General features: G+C 41.3%; 1 protein-coding gene across 3 annotated transcripts; it reads right to left on the bottom strand.

Moving 5' to 3' along the window:
* Nucleotides 1–1,106: 1,106 nt before the first annotated feature.
* On the bottom strand, nucleotides 1,107–15,681 carry LOC309694588 (uncharacterized protein). Of its 3 annotated transcripts, none has more exons than XR_014272904.1 (10): nucleotides 15,471–15,681; nucleotides 3,512–3,661; nucleotides 3,262–3,404; nucleotides 3,003–3,139; nucleotides 2,799–2,892; nucleotides 2,603–2,695; nucleotides 2,302–2,528; nucleotides 2,037–2,208; nucleotides 1,812–1,939; nucleotides 1,107–1,703 (listed from the first exon to the last, which is right to left on the bottom strand). XR_014272904.1 is itself a non-coding variant. In XM_082514781.1 (10 exons), the coding sequence occupies exons 1-6, from the start codon at nucleotides 7,369–7,371 to the stop codon at nucleotides 2,663–2,665; spliced, it is 615 nt and encodes a 204-aa protein (XP_082370907.1). In that variant the 5' UTR covers nucleotides 7,372–8,016; the 3' UTR covers nucleotides 1,107–1,703; nucleotides 1,812–1,939; nucleotides 2,037–2,208; nucleotides 2,302–2,528; nucleotides 2,603–2,662. The 3 variants fall into 3 exon arrangements, 1 of the variants encoding a protein (XP_082370907.1); XR_014272905.1 differs by lacking the exon at nucleotides 15,471–15,681 and adding an exon at nucleotides 7,314–8,016 and having other exon boundaries at nucleotides 2,603–2,713; XM_082514781.1 differs by lacking the exon at nucleotides 15,471–15,681 and adding an exon at nucleotides 7,314–8,016.
* Between the last annotated feature and the right edge of the window lie 418 nt (nucleotides 15,682–16,099).

The following is a 16,099-nucleotide window of genomic DNA, read 5'->3' as shown; positions in this document are numbered from 1 at the left end:
GTCTCGAACAATAGGAACAAGAATTTCACTAAAACCATAACGTTTCAGATCTTGTGCATGAAATAAGGCACAAAGGTGTATGTTGGCCAAAAAAGAATTCCATTTGGGAGAGAAGTTTCTTAAGGTAAAATATACTGCACCCAACTTGTGAATACCTCGCTTGGAACCAAGAGGATTTGCAACCTCAAAGTCATCATAGAACATTTGGATCTGAACTGTGTGCTTTTCTGTTGAAAAAAAGAGGGCGTGTCTTCAATAGAGATCCATCACAAATATCTCTGCGTCTTGAATCACAAGTGTCTGATTTTTTCAACATTTCTCCAACATGCTGACTCTTAAATATTGATTCCAATGTTGATAAAACTGGAACATACATGAATTTATCTTGAACAACTGCCTGATCATATGTTCCAGTCTTTTTATTTCGCCTTGTGTCAAATCTTGAGCCAATTACACATTCAACTGGTTCTACAGTTTCCCACTTGTCTGATAAATATTTTGACCTCTTGTACTCAGAATTAAGAACTGAGAAAGGATTCTCTAACTCATCAAAACATGCTTCAACTTTCTTGCACATTTCTGTTTCTCTTTCATTACTAAATACATGCTTAATGACTGTTTCTTTAGCATGTTGTTGGATATCTTGAACAATCTCTTCCATGGAATTCACTACAGAATTCACTACACTTTGGCCTACACCTGCTGCCTTTAGATCAGAAATAACAGCTGCACAACTATTTACAAGGTCTGCTGAAGATAATTCCGACTCAGCCTCTAAATCAGGGGTGTCAAACTCAAATACACAGTGGGCCAAAATTCAAAACTGGAACAAAGTCGCGGGCTAACATTAATATTTATTGAGAAAAAAAATCTTCCTCTAGATATAAGAATGAATCTTTTTTTATGGACTCAAACAAGTTTTGCTGAAAACCTGAATATGGAACAAGCAAAGCTTAATACTAAACAATATATATATTAACTGTATACTACCAGTAGGCCAGCTCTAATAGTAATTTGGTATGGCTTCGCGGGCCAAATGTAATCAGGCTGCGGGCCAAATCTGGCCCGCGGGCCAGAGTTTGACACCTATGCTCTAAGTGTTCAGGCACCACATCAACATTAGCAGTAGTACTTGTGTCCGTAACACTTTGAACTGGTGAAAAATCTAGTTCTGCAGAATCAAATGAACTGCTTACGTGGCATTTGTTCAGGTGCTTTCTAAAGCCAGAAAAACTACTAAAAGAACGTGAGCATCCCACTTGGCCACATTTGAGATATAGTGTCCTCCCAGTACAGAGACCATGAATTACCTTAAGGTGTTTTACAAGGCTGTTTGGTCTACCATGATCACTTTTGCAAAGAAAGCACTTCATTATTTTGATCTCAATGGATACTAACGCACCATTCTTGCTCGCAACTCTGGGAGTTTCCTTTGTTTCCCCAACATCAATGTTGTAAATGGTTGTTTGCAGAAAAGTGAAAAAGTTGGTCAGGGATGAACTGTATGACGTATCAAAGACATAATGGGCCTTAAAGAGTTCATCAAGGGCTCCTACTGAACCTGTCGCTTTACATGGAAGTGCATGCTTGTCAATCACAATGAAGAAGGTGTGGATGCTGCTTCTTGTGGGTCCCTGAGCAAGAAGGTAGGGCTGACTGCTTCGGGTGATGTTGTCTAGATGCTGCTGTACACTGGTTCCAGCCTACAACAACACATTAAACAGCAGTATTTAGTGACTATCCCATTAGATTAGATCACCTTACTGTACATTACAATGGCGGTGATGGAATATATATTTTAAATAACATACCTTTAGGAATTTGATGAGGTTATCGACAGCTTGAGATGCAGACATCTTTCCTGGTCTCTTTCACCCTTGTGCAGATGGCGGTAGCAGATGTAGCAGCAGCAAGATAGCAGACATGTCACTGTCCCAGCCTACAGACGAATAAACAAAGAATTACTCCAAAAATACATTCGATAGACAGAATTGCCTATATAACCAACAATGGCAAATAAAAACAGTCAGTCATACCATTCTCAACTTCAGTAGCTGACTCAGCATTGCACATCAACTCCAAGAGCTCCGAGGTGGGTACAAGTCCATGACTTTCCTTTACAATCTTTGATTTGAGATCGATGGGCCACCTCTCCAAGAATTTGTTGGCAGTGACCTCATCAAACAGGAGTCTGAAATCTTGTTCTATCTATAATGCAAAAATAGAAGATAAGAGGTGTAATGAGTGAAATTGCAAGCTGCATGGAATATTTCAGTGATTCAACAAATGAAGATGTCTTACCAGTCCTGGTGTGTCCAGAAACCGCGGGAAGACTATGAAGACATCTGCTGCATTCTTATCATCGCTGACCATTGAATGCCGATAAATGAAGGTAGCTTTCATCTTTTCACGGATAGTGTCTTCATCAGCAGAGTGTCTCAAAAGAGCAATAGCTGCTTTTACATCCTCATCTGATAACACTGTCTCAGTGGTGAGTGGTCTGGATCGACCACGGCCTGGCCCGCCAACTTAAGAAAAAACAATTTGATTGACTCCTGCCTACAAATTAGATCAGAATCATTTAAATCACAAGTGAACTTACTTTTAGGAGATTTGGAAAGTGAGACACTTCTTTCCTCTGCAGCTTTTCTTTGAATTGTCTTCAACCGCCACGCAAGGTATCCTGAACCGCTCTCTGGATCATAGTAATGTTCTTATGTAATTAAATACAAGCAGAATGTTATCAACATTTCTGAGGGCAACTATGTGTTTAATGTTGCAAAGTCCCCTTTACTTACATATCCATGTTGTGAATATGGGTCTTCCAGATATGGAAACAGAGCAACAATCCCCTGCGCATACATCACTCTTACACTTTTAGGGGGAGATGTCCTAATGTATAAATTCAGTGATGACCGTCACTCAATTGGCATTGAACATCACAATTAAAAATAATACAATACTAAAAATGTTTCTTTATAGACTACATTTATGATTCTTACCCATGTGCTTCTGTCATCTCAGCAGCAAGTATGTTTATCATCTGTCTTCTAGTTGCATCTGTCAGAGATTTGGTTTTTGCATACTCTTGTATGATGTGTTCACCACCAGGCTTTGTTGTTAGGATTTTTTCAATCAACTTAAATAGACATAAAATATGAAGTCAGAAATTTTTTAAACCTTGAGAAAAACTGGAAAACGATTACATAAAAACACTTCACATCAAACATGCAAATTAGACTAACAATGTTCACTACCCACAGCTTTTGCCTCATAGTTTATATGGCATGGCCTTTTAGGTTGTCTTCCTTCAGTGGTTGCTGCTTCTTCAGGAGGTTCACACATTGTGAAGTTTAGAATGATTGTATCATCCGATGGAGAAGATGATGATGACAGAGATACACCTGTGCATTAAGGAACATGACCAAAGCAGAAGCATTAAATTTAACTGTTAATGCTTCAATCTCAACCTTTAAATTTCATATAAACATATACGTATGTGAGTGATTACCAAGTTCTTCATTGCTCAGCATGACTCGGAAGGTTACAGGTGACCCCTTCACTATTTCTTCAAACACCTCTGCGTCTACTTCTGTGTCAGACTGGTCAAACACCTTCATATCTAGCTGTCTGCCTTCTGGTATGTTAAATTTTAGGCACACTGAAGTAAGGTAAGAGAAAAGAAATGTTACAGAAATTGTTAAAAAAAAAAAAAGGCCATGCATTTTCTTATCAAATGGTAGAGTAAGGCTATGTCTTCACAAAATATTGATGAGATGAAGCTTAAGAATATAGGTAATTCTCATTCATTGTTGAAGTAGAAACAATTATCAACTTAGGTAGTTGACTTAGAATATAATTAAGCTTGTTTATTGACCAGGTAAACGTTGTTATCTTGTTTTATCCTGATATTCTAACCTTCTTTCATGAAAGCATCAAATGTCAGGGCCCTATTTCAGGAAGCCGGTTTAGAAAACTCAGAGTGAAAAACGATACTCAGGGTTGAGTAACCCCGAACTGCCCAACTCGGAATATTCGGTTTCAGAAAGGCTGATAACAATCAGTTCAATCAACGCGGAGTTGCTTTAACCCCAAGTCAAGCGCGCGCACGAGGATACATAAAGCCCTGATTAGTGGAGCACAGATTAAGCGAGTCACCATGGAGACGGAGGGAAAGAAGGCGCGGTCAATGTATTTTACAGCGCTTGAGGCCGAAATTCTGATGGCAGCATATGCCGATAACATGCAAATTTTGCGGAAAAAAAGTAACACAGCCTCAGCTGCGAAACAAAGGGAGCATGCATGGCAAAACATAGCCGACAGAGTCAATGCGTGAGTGTTACTTTAAACATTGATCTAGGGATTTCCACCCATTTAACACGTTATTTTATTTTATTTTTTATTTTATACATTTTATTTTGTGACGTGATGTGAGCGCAGGTGCAACCCAACAGGCCCCAAACGTTCCTGGCAGCAAGTAAAAATGAAATATAAAAATATAGTCCAAACAGGTAAGGTGTAATTGTATTATGAGCCATAGTGCTTGGTCTGTTTGTCCCATGTAAATCAATTGCAGTTAGAGGCTACATTAATTTTCCTTCTGTAAGCACTTATTGAAATTATCTGAGCACATTACAAGTACATATTTGCTTACTCTGTATGCTCAAATGTGACCCCGTTATAGCCAACAGAAAAAAAGCGGAGGCCTGAAAAACAGGTGGGGGTCCTCCACCACCACCACTCACAGAGGCTGAGCAGTTGGCCCTCAGCCAAAACAGTGGGCGCCCTGTGGCTGAAGGCATCTCTGCGGGGACATCCTCTGAGTCAGTAACCCCGCAAGACACAAGTGCCTACATAAGAGGTAAATTCAAAATAATACATGATGTGCATACATCCTTTCTTCACAGTCACCTTTGCAGTGCTACTCATTCATTTGATAAACTCTTTACCATAATGAATTATTTTGTAGTGAAGTTATTTTCCTACTGATTTTGCCTTCCCTCAGTCTTGGTTGTCTTTGAGAGCATAATGACAATGAAGTGTAAGGTGATTGGTATGTTTGTTAATTGCCATTTGGTCCCTTGTAAGTTATAAGTGACCTGGATAAACCTCATATTCTATCAGTTGATGGTGATGGTGTACTGCATCTGGTGCAGCCTCCTGTTGAGCCAGACCAACATGCAGTTATGAGTACTCTTAATACTCCACAGATTATATGAGTTTACAGTAGAACAGCAATGTTGTTAATTTCTTTACTACAGGAAAATAATGAAGAAACATTGACAGCTGTTACAGAGGAGGAAGCAACAGAGACACTTTATGAGGTTTACATCTTACAATGGAAAATATAACAATTGAATAAAATGTGGTACTATAATAAAACCATGGACTTTCTATGTCTCTAACAGAGTGATGATGGAAATGAAGAGGAAGAGGGTCCAGCCACGTCTCCAACAAACCTTTCCTCAGTAAGATGTTCAGCACTGATTTACAACCAACCTAAGTAGGCATGTACTATGAATGTCAATGCTATTTTCTGTGTTTCAATAGCTCCCTGTAAAGCAGCTGTACAAGACCCATTTGATCAAGAAAATAAAAAAATGTGACTTGGAAATGGAACACTTCAAGCAGCAGATCCAAAAGACCAAGATTGAGATTTTACTGCTAGAACATCAGTTAAGGGTGGGTGAAGTGGTCAGAGATGGACGAATTATTTCAGTGTTATATACTTATACATAATAATATACTTATTAATACTTTGTGTACAGGAAATACAGGCGACCAATAAAGCCAGTTGAACAAAAAATCTGTTTATTCTTCTTTCAACATGTTGAGATGATGGGTCAAAGGAAATGATTGTGACATATGGTGTGTCTGACTGCTCTTCCATCTTGTATGTCCGTGGGAGGGTCAGGATGTTCATGGTTTGGATCACTGCTGATGTTTGGTTCAGAAGGACAGTGTTCTCCTCTAATTGTGGCAATGTTGTGAAGAATCACACATGCCACAATAATGTCACATGCCCTTTCTGGGGTGACCCTGAGTCTTTGAAGGCACTGGAACCGGGCCTTAAGCATTCCGATAGTCATTTCAACTCTGGCTCTTGTCCTGCAATGAGCCAGATTATATCGCTGCTGTGGGCCCGGTTCAGGGTCAGGGTAAGGGGTAAGCAAATAGGGTAAACATGGATACCCCCTATCACCAAGCAAGTAGCCAGTGAACTCTCCTAAGACAGAAGGATACACTTCAGTTCAAATGTCCCTGTAGCAATTGGTCTTTATATATTTTAAAGTATTTTCAACTCACCATGTCCAAATTTTGTGCTCAGTGTACATTCACAAAAAATTTGTGAGTCATGAACAGAGCCTGGCCACTTGGCTTCCACATTTGTCATAATGTTGGCAGCATCACATATGATCTTCACAGTGCAGAGAACACAAATTAGCATCCATTACTATAATGAAATAATTTGTTAGTTTGAAATGCTACAGGGAACTATGTACCTGTACATTAATGCTGTGGAAAGACTTCCTGTTCACATAGTCTCCTTCATTTACTGAAGGAGCAATGATTGGAATGTGAGTGCCATCTATACAGCCAATCACGCCTGGGAACCCTGAAAATAAATGTAAAATTTAAGTAGTAGTTCAAGTATCACCACATCATGAATTGAGTTTTGTTCATCCTGATACCTGCAATTTTGTGGAATCCCTCTTTGATAAATCTTGTGGGTCTATGACCGGGGAACACCACAGACGAGTGCAGGAGACGTTTCAGTGCAACTGTAACATTCCTGACTGCCCGACAGACGGTAGCCTTGGAAACGTGCTCAGCGTCACCAATATTATACAGAAAGCTCCCGTTTGCAAAAAAACGAAGTGCAATACAAATAATATGTACAGAACTGAGAGGATGTCCGCGATGTGTCACATGAGCAATATTAGGCCTGAGGATGTTATTCAAATGAATTATAGATTGTGCTGAAAAACGGTAACGTTCACACAGAAAATCATCAGGAAATGATAAAATGTCCAAACGCGCTCTAATCACTCTCTCCCGGCGGAGAGCTCTGCGGAGAATTTGGGCTTCAACATCTACTGGCTCTTCGAGGTAGGGGCACGCCATGTCCGACACTTCCTACTGTCAGGTTTCCGACAAAGAGGCGGAGACAGTCAGGGTTAGTTGTGGTAAACCTGCTAGGGGGCAGGTTAGCTTCACGGAGTGTGTCGTCATAGTGACTCACTCAGGATTCATCTGAACTCGCTTTGTGAAACCAAAAACCCAGAGTTTTCGTTAACTCAGGGTATACTTACTCAGAGTTTGCACTAAACCGGCTTTCTGAAATAGGGCCCAGGTCAGACAGCCTAACATACTTCTGCTCCCCACCAAACAAAACACGCAGCAACATATTCTGTTCACAAAACAAAAGAGAAAAAAATAATAAAGGAAAGAGTTTAAAACTGTGGATGTACTTTAGAGCTTTAGTTTTTATACAAAATAGAAGCAGTTAAAAGTCAATATTACTTAACAGCTACAGCATGAAGAAATAAGTAACAGATTAACTGCTAATAAAGATCCTTTATCAACCAGTGTTACTGCAAATGGACCAAGTGTGACTAACATCTAATATTGTTTAATAACTTTAGTCTACTTATCAAGTATTGGTCGCTCTTACTGCAATTCGCTTTATTTCTGTGAACAATTACTGTATATTAACATATCATTAACATTGCTGTCAATTAATTTATATAAAAGAATCTGAATTAATTCTAAATTAGTGTAAGCCTTTGGCATTTGCTTAAAAGAATATAAATCAGTAGAGTAAACTTTATTGTAATGTTACCCACTTTTTCTGATAGTTCCTTCGAAGCTAATTAGCGATTATTAGCTTACTAATAAACGGTAATTTAGTTGCTAAAACTATCCCATTAGACATGTGACAATAATATTATCTAAGCTGCACTTAGAAGAAATACATAGTTAACATGTTTTAGGTTAATCTTAACTCAGTGAGAATATAACGAACATTTCAAGTCAAGTCAAGTCAAGTCAACTTTATTTGTCAATTCTGCCACATGTACAGGACATACACAGAATAGAAATTGCGTTACTCTCAAACCCTAGTGATTAGAAAAATGCAAATAAAATAATTAAAAAGTAAAAATTTAAATAAATACAATACAATTTTACGTATAACAAAAAAAAAAGCTATGCAATATACAATATACAATATTCAAGTAAGAAGGCATAGTGGTGCAAAATAGGCAAATAGTGCAAATGGGGGATTTAGTAGTGTACGGTAGGAGATAGTGTAACAACAAAGTCTTATGAGGTCCAATGCTTAAGCAGTCCAATGCTCCACAAAGTGACTGGAGCAGGCCAGTGAGTGCGTCAGAGAGTGAGTGTGTGTGTGTGTGTGACAGAGTTCAGTGAGACCGTGGTGGAGAAGAGGGGAGAGGGGGGCAGAATCGGGAGGGAGTTTAGCTTCCTGACAGCCTGATGGATGAAGCTGTCCTTCAGCCTGCTGGTCCTGGCCTGGAGACTCCGCAGTCTCCTCCCTGACGGCAGCAGCTTGAAGAAGCTTTGCATTGGGTGCGTGGGATCAGCCGCTATGCAAAGGGCTTTTTTAGTGAGACGGGTGCTGTAAATGTCCTGGAGGGAGGGGAGAGAGACACCAATGATCCTCTCTGCAGCTCTCACTATGCGTTGGAGGGTTCTATGGCAGGACGCATTGCAGGCTCCAAACCACACAGTGATGCAGCTCGACAGGATGCTCTCGATGGTGCCTCTGTAGAAAGTGTACATGATGGGGGCTGGAGCTCCTGCTCTTCTTAGTTTGCGGAGAAAGAAGAGACGCTGCTGTGATTTCTTGGCCAGTGCTGTGGTGTTGTACGTCCAGGAGAGATCCTCTGTGATGTGCACACCCAAGAACTTGGTGCTGCTCACTCTCTCCACAGACGCTCCGTCAATGGTCAGAGGAGCATGTTGGGTGTGCATTCTCCTGAAGTCCACAACAATCTCCTTCGTCTTCTCCACATTCAGAGAGAGATTGTTGTCAGCACACCACGTGGCCAGGCGTCTCACCTCACTTCTGTAGTCGGTCTCATCCCTGTTGCTAATGAGACCCACCACCGTTGTGTCGTCCGCAAACTTGATGAAGAGGTTGGAGTTGTGTGATGGAGTGCAGTCATGGGTCAGCAGAGTGAAGAGGAGGGGGCTCAGCACACATCCCTGCGGGGCCCCTGTGTTTAAAATGATGGTGCTGGATGTATTACTGCCAACCCGTACTGCTTGAGGTCTTCCGGTGAGGAAATCCAACAGCCAGTTGCACAGTGAGGTGTTGAGCCCCAGCTGGACCAGTTTTTGAGTGAGCTGTTGGGGGATTATAGTGTTGAATGCTGAACTGAAGTCTATGAACAGCATTCGAACATATGAATCTTTTTTGTCCAGGTGTGTGAGTGCTGAGTGGAGTGCAGTGGAGATGGCATCATCGGTTGAGCGATTGGGCCGATACGCAAACTGGAAGGGGTCCAGGGAGGGGGGCAGGACAGTCTTGATGTGCTGCATGACTAGTCGTTCGAAGCACTTCATCAGGATGGGAGTAAGTGCAACAGGACGGTAGTCATTAAAGCAGGAGGGAGATGACTTTTTTGGAACCGGAATGATTGTGGTGGCTTTAAAACATGTGGGGACGACAGCCTGGATGAGTGATATGTTGAAGATGTCTGTGAAGACATCAGTGAGTTCCACTGCACAATCTCTCAGTGCACGACCAGGAATGTTGTCAGGACCCGGAGCTTTACGTGCATTGATCCTGCTGAGGGATCTCCTCACGCTGTCCGGGGACAGAGTCATCACCTGGTCACCAGGAGGGGGTGGGGTCTTCTGTGCAGTGGTGTTGTTTCGGACTTCAAAGCGAGCAAAGAAAGTGTTCAGCTCGTTCAGCAGGGGGATAGTACTGTCACAAGTCTGTGGTGGGGGCTTGTAATCTGTGATGGTCTGAATGCCCCGCCTGAATGCCAGGCTCCGTGAGTCTCTGCTGTCTTTGAAGTGATGGGATATTTTCCTGGAGTACTGTCTCTTAGCCTCTCTGATGCCACGGGAAAGGTTGGCCCTAGCTGTCCTCAGGCTTGCCTCGTCTCCATCTCTGAAGGCAACATTCCGAGCTTTCAGCAGCCTGTAGACCTCTCCTGTCATCCATGGTTTTTGATTGGCCCGGACAGTTATGGTTTTCGTGACTGTTACATCCTCAATGCACTTGTTGATGTAGGCTGTAACAGTCTCTGTGTACTCCTGGAGGTCAGCGGTGTTGTTGTAGGTGGCAGCCTGCTTAAACATGTTCCAGTCTGTGGTGTTAAAGCAGTCCTGTAAAGCCTCTGAAGACCCTTCTGGCCACACTTGTATCTGCTTACGAACCGGTTTGGTGGCTTTAACGAGCGGTCTGTAAGCAGGCATTAGCATGACAGTGATGTGGTCTGAGGCGCCGAGGTGGGGGAGGGGAAACTTTTAGCAATGGTTAGCATGTAGCTACTCTACAATATCATTAAACCTATGGGTAAATGCTGCTAACTCGACATCAATGTAACTATAAAGAGCTATTTAGTTTAAAAATACTTACTAAACAATGTTACCAGTATGGGAATGTTAACTTAACTTACCTGACTGTGGTAGCTCTCAGACCGCACACGCCTGCGGACTGGTACTAATCAACACTGTGTGGAGTTATGTCTTCACTCCGTGTCTACAGAACTTTACACTGACTTTTAACTCTGACGTTAGAGCTGGTTTACTCCTCACAGAGTTGTATATACTCTCTCTAGGTTAAAATAGGTTTACACTGAAATATTGACACTCCATTTTTTACTGTGCAGCACGTATAGTGGCTGTGTCCTGTTTTAAGATCATACATGTAAAATTGTTGTCTGACCTCCGTCTGCATGCAGGTAAACTGAGGGTCTGTTGAGCTGATCGCTGGTTTCGTGAGAAAAATGTCAGCTCGTTCTTTATGTTACAGAAGCACAGAGACACAAGACCAGGCGGAAAGAGACGATCGTTCGGTGAAAATGAGAATCTGCGAATGCAACATGTGGAACACGGAGAGTGGAATATGTAAACAAACCGGTTAACGTAACCCCCTCGGTGCACTCTGCATGCTAACTGTTAGCAGAGCTAGTGAAATCTCTGAAAACATCTGAGCACTTTTGCAAACATGTTCTATGTTGACAACCTGACCAGACATGTGAAGATTACGGCGCGACATTCGCAGCTAAAACACTGTTAAAAGTGTAGTTGGTGACAGAAAAACGGGATATTTTAAAACTACACCACCACCATTGCTGCCTGTGATTTGAAATGCATTCTGGGATACCTGGCTGCCCCAAGTCTACACAAGCAATCGATTATCTAGGATCGACCTGTTTTGACTTACTTTGCACGGCAACCAATCAAATGTTAGAGAAGCTGCATGGGCAGCGTTAACCCCGCCCCCTGAGTTTGATGGGTGAGGCTGACAGATAAAATTATTTCAAGATGACAGCCAGACGCCAGGACTGCCAAAATGAAATAAATAAATATAGCATTAAATAATTAATTAAATGTGTCAATAATTAATTAAATGTGTCAATAATTAATTAAAATGTGAAATACATAAATAATTAATTAAATGTGTCAATAACTAATTAATTACATGTGTCATAACTATTTATTTAATTAATTAATTCCAATTTTAATTAATTATTGCCACATTTAATTAATTATTTAATGATGTATTTAATTAATTCATTATGGCAGTCCTGGCGTTCCATAGTGCCCACCACCCAGTTTTAAATGCATGTAGACATTGAGGGTTCTCAGGAGGGGCCGTGCTGTACAGTACATGTACAGTGTCCATTTTTTATTTATTTATTTATTTATTAACCTTTATTTAACCAGGAAGATCCCATTGAGATTAAAAACCTCTTTTTCAAGGGAGACCTGGCCAAGATAGGCAGCAGCAGATGTCTCACAGTTACAGAAATTACTCAAACACAGGCAGCAACAACACACATGCAACAATAAGTGAAAGAATACAAATAAAATAAAAAATAAAATTCAATAAAATTCAAATAAAATAAAAAGTCAGTTAAAATGACAATCAATCTAATTGAAACAGTTGCATGTTATGGACTTGGCCTCAAGGATTCGTAGTTTAGATTTAAAATCACTTAATGAAATGAATTCAGTCATTTTCCATTCCTTCTGCAGTTTGTTCCAGGCCAAGGGTGCTAAATGGACAAAAGCTCTTTTACCAAGTTCAGTTCGGGCAAATGGAACAGAAAGCAACAAGTAACCATGCGGACGAAGAGAATACCGACCAGCATGTTTCATTACAAGCAGGGAACATATATAAGAAGGCAGCAACCCAAGTATCGCCTTATATATAAAACTGTATAAATGAGAGTTCCTCCGACTTACCAAAGCAGGCCATCCTACCTGAGAGTATAACTCACAGTGGTGAGTCTGAAATTTACGGTTAGTGATGAACCTCAGAGAAGCACGATACACAGAATCAACCATTCGAAGACATTGAGCAGAAGCATTCATATATAGAATATCACCATAATCCAGCACAGGCAAGAATGTTGCAGCAACAAGCCGCTTCTTTGTATTAAAAGAGAAACACAACTTATTTTGAAAATAAAATCTCAGTTTTAACTTCAGGTTTTTCACAAGATTCTCTACATGTGGTTTGAAGGTAAGCGAGTCATCAATTAAGATTCCCAGATATTTATAGGTGTGAACCAACTCTATTTTATTACCTTCAAGAGTGGTTACTGATGGGATTGTTTGGGCTCGTCTCCTTGATTTAGAAAACAACATGAGCTTTGTTTTGTCTGCGTTGAGAACAAGTTTAAGCTGATGTAATGAGTGCTGGACAGCAGAAAAGGCTTTCTGCAAGGAGTCGATGGCTTGGACAAGAGTTGAACCACAGCTGTAAATAACTGTATCATCAGCATAGAAGTGCAAGTTTGCATCTGGCACATGTAGACTAAGATTGTTTACGTAAATGATAAATAGAAGGGGACCTAATACAGAACCCTGTGGCACTCCGTTGTGCACTGTAACAAAGTCAGAACATAGACCGTCAGATTTAATGCACTGAGTCCTGTTACTGAGGTAGTTTGAGAACCATGCCACTGCTCTCTCAGAGAGTCCTGACTGGAAGAGTCTAAGTTTTAAAATACAATGATCAACAGTGTCAAATGCTTTTGACAAATCAATAAAAAGGGATGCACAGTGTTGTTTTTTATCAAGTGCAATAGTAATATCATTTACCACTCTAATTGCAGCTGTGATAGTACTGTGATTCTTCCTAAAGCCTGATTGATATTCAGATAAAATGGCATTGATGTGCAAAAACTCCTTTAACTGCTCACACACAAGAGCTTCAAGAACTTTAGCCAGCACAGATAGATTAGATATTGGTCTGTAATTAGTTAACACTGCTGGGTCGCCCCCTTTTAATAGAGGAACAACAAAAGCTGATTTCCATACTGAGGGAATTTTATTCGTATCCAGTGTGAGGTTGAAAAGTGTTGTGAGAGGCTCTGCTACAAAATCAGCTGCCAGTTTCAAGAAGTAAGGATCTAGTAAGTCTGGCCCTGGAGATTTTCTAGGATCTAACAGTTTAAGAGCTTTACAGACCTCCTGCACAGAGAAAGGAACAAAGTTAAATGGCTGACCAGTGTACACCGGAAGGTTTGTGCCAGATTTTACAGAGACTGGGTTCAGAGAGTCAAACAAAGAGCCAGAAGATATAAAGTGCTTGTTAAAACAATTCATAATCTCCTTCCTATCATAAACAGGAACAGAATCCTTAAAAACATAGGTGGGTAGAGCGTGGGAGCTTTTACTCACTGAAAGAGACTTAATGATTTTCCAGAACTTCTGTGGATTATTTAGGTTCTCAGTGGTGACAGACAGATAATATTCTGTTTTAGCTTTCTTAATAGAGGAAGTACATCTGTTTCTTAGTTGTCTGAAAAGAAGCCAATCACTGGGGTAGCCTGTTTTCCTCGCTTTGGCCCAAGCCAGATTACGCTCATGAATGATATCTGCCAGCTCTTGGGAGAACCAGGGGTTTTCACGACCTTTTATCCTATATCTTCTTAATGGAGCATGTTTATTCACAATTTGCATAAACCCATCCTTAAAGAATGCCCACGCTAATTCTACATCAGGGATCAATCCTATTTTCTTCCAGTCATAATTTGACAAATCATGATAAAATGCTTGCTCATTAAAATGTTTAAGAGTTCTTTTAAAAATAATACCATGTTGTGACTTGGCCACTTTAGTATTTCTAATAGCAGCAACAACACAGTGGTCACTTAAGTCGTTACAAAAGACACCCAAAGATGAAAATTTATGAGGAACATTTGTCAAAATCAAGTCAATCAAGGTAGACTTTTCGGGGCTTTTGAGATTCGGCCGAGTGGGTAAATTGACCAGCTGGGTAAGACTGATAGAATCACAGAAAGATTTAAAATAATCTGAAACAGTTTTGAGCCAATCCCAGTTAAAGTCACCAGCTAGAACAAGCTCCCCATAATTTAGTCTGGACAGCAAAAGGTTTAAAGAACGCAGAGCTTCTGTGGAGGCAGAAGGGGGTCGATAGCAACAAGCAACTGTTATGCAAAGACCCTTTGCAACATTCACATTCAGAGCCAAAAATTCCAATTGTTTGCAAATTGATTCTGATAGAACTATTGTAGCATCAAATTTTGACTTAACATAAGCAGCAACACCACCACCTTTCTTAAACCTATCGGTGCGATAGATATTGTAGCCAGCCATGCTAACATGTTCATCAGATATATATTTAGACAACCAAGTTTCAGAAATGAGGACAATATCTGCATCTGTTGATTGAACCCAGATCTTGATCATATCCATCTTGGGTAACAAACTGCGCACATTAAGATGAACTATCTTCAGCCCAGGTGAGGATTTAAATTCAGATGGTGTCTGGCTACATTGCAGCTCAGGGCCTGGGTTAGGTTGCACATTACCAGATACTCTTATCTGGTAATGTGCAACCTAACCCAGTAGTAAGACGATCAGAAGTCTCTGCTTTGTACTTATTGATTTTGACGTGTGAAATGTTGACACAAAGCAGGATTTTTCGTAACTAATTTTGTAATTGTACAAAGCAAGAAGGTTTTGAAGATGAGGTAAATCTTTCTGTAGTTCAAAATGATTAATGTCCTGTTCCAAATACATTGGAAATTGTACAGGATGTATAGCAGCAGTGACGCATGTAGATCTGGGAACCATGTCTCGCAGAATGGGGTCACTGTTAAATGTTCTCATCTTAGAAAAATTGAGAGTCCAAAAGTCCCCCACGGCCAATAAGCAAAGTAAAGTTATTAAAAAAGCCATTATCCAAAACACAATGATTGTTGATGCTGAATTAAATAGGCTGCACAAACCTAGGATGGCAAGTAAGGCTCCAGCCAAAAGTTCGGGTCCTGGTGGCTTGCTAGCAGAGGGCTTCTGCTAGCACATTCACCAATGTGGTGTAGAAGGCTTCAATCAACAGCACAGCGCCCGATGTATTGCAGATAAGCTTTTCGAGCAGCACAGGCCTTGGTGTGGTGCTGATGTCTTGCACTAGCAACACAGATGCAGTTTGTTCAGCCGGCAGCAAAGGCCCTGGTGTGCTACAGACGGCCCCAGCCAGCAGCACAGGCCCTGGGGTGTTGCCTATGGGTCCAGACGGCAGAACAGGCCCTGGTGTGCTGCAGATGGCCCCAGGCGGGAGTACAGGCCCTGGGGTGGTGCAGATGGGTCCAGCCGGCAGTACAGGCCCTGGTGAGGCTCAGTTGGTTTATGCTAGCAGCACAGGCCCTGATGTGGTGCCTATGGGTCCAGCCGGCAGTGCAGGCCCTGGTGAGGCTCAGTTGGTTTATGCTAGCAGCACAGGCCCTGATGTGGTGCCTATGGGTCCAGCCGGCAGTGCAGGCCCTGGTGAGGCTCAGTTGGTTTATGCTAGCAGAACAGGCCCTGGTGTGGTGCCTATGGGTCCAGCTAGGCCCTGGTGCGGTGCAGATGGCCTCAG

The sequence above is a fragment of the Aulonocara stuartgranti genome, assembly GCF_965226115.1.
Source record: "Aulonocara stuartgranti genome assembly, chromosome: 18".
In the NCBI taxonomy this organism is placed as follows: Eukaryota; Metazoa; Chordata; class Actinopteri; order Cichliformes; family Cichlidae; genus Aulonocara; species Aulonocara stuartgranti.
Note: the sequence above shows the minus strand (reverse complement) of the source record. Positions and strands in the feature narration are given on the sequence as shown.

Excerpts from the sequence above, each read along its gene's own strand:
- LOC309694588 (XM_082514781.1), bottom strand. The coding sequence starts at position 7,371 with ATGTTAGGCTGTCTGACCTGGGCCCTATTTCAGAAAGCCGGTTTAGTG. Across the intron at positions 3,662-7,313 it reads CGGTTTAGTGCAAACTCTGA|TGTGCCTAAAATTTAACATA; the intron begins GTAAGTATACCC and ends ACCTTACTTCAG. Across the intron at positions 3,405-3,511 it reads GCTGAGCAATGAAGAACTTG|GTGTATCTCTGTCATCATCA; the intron begins GTAATCACTCAC and ends CTTAATGCACAG.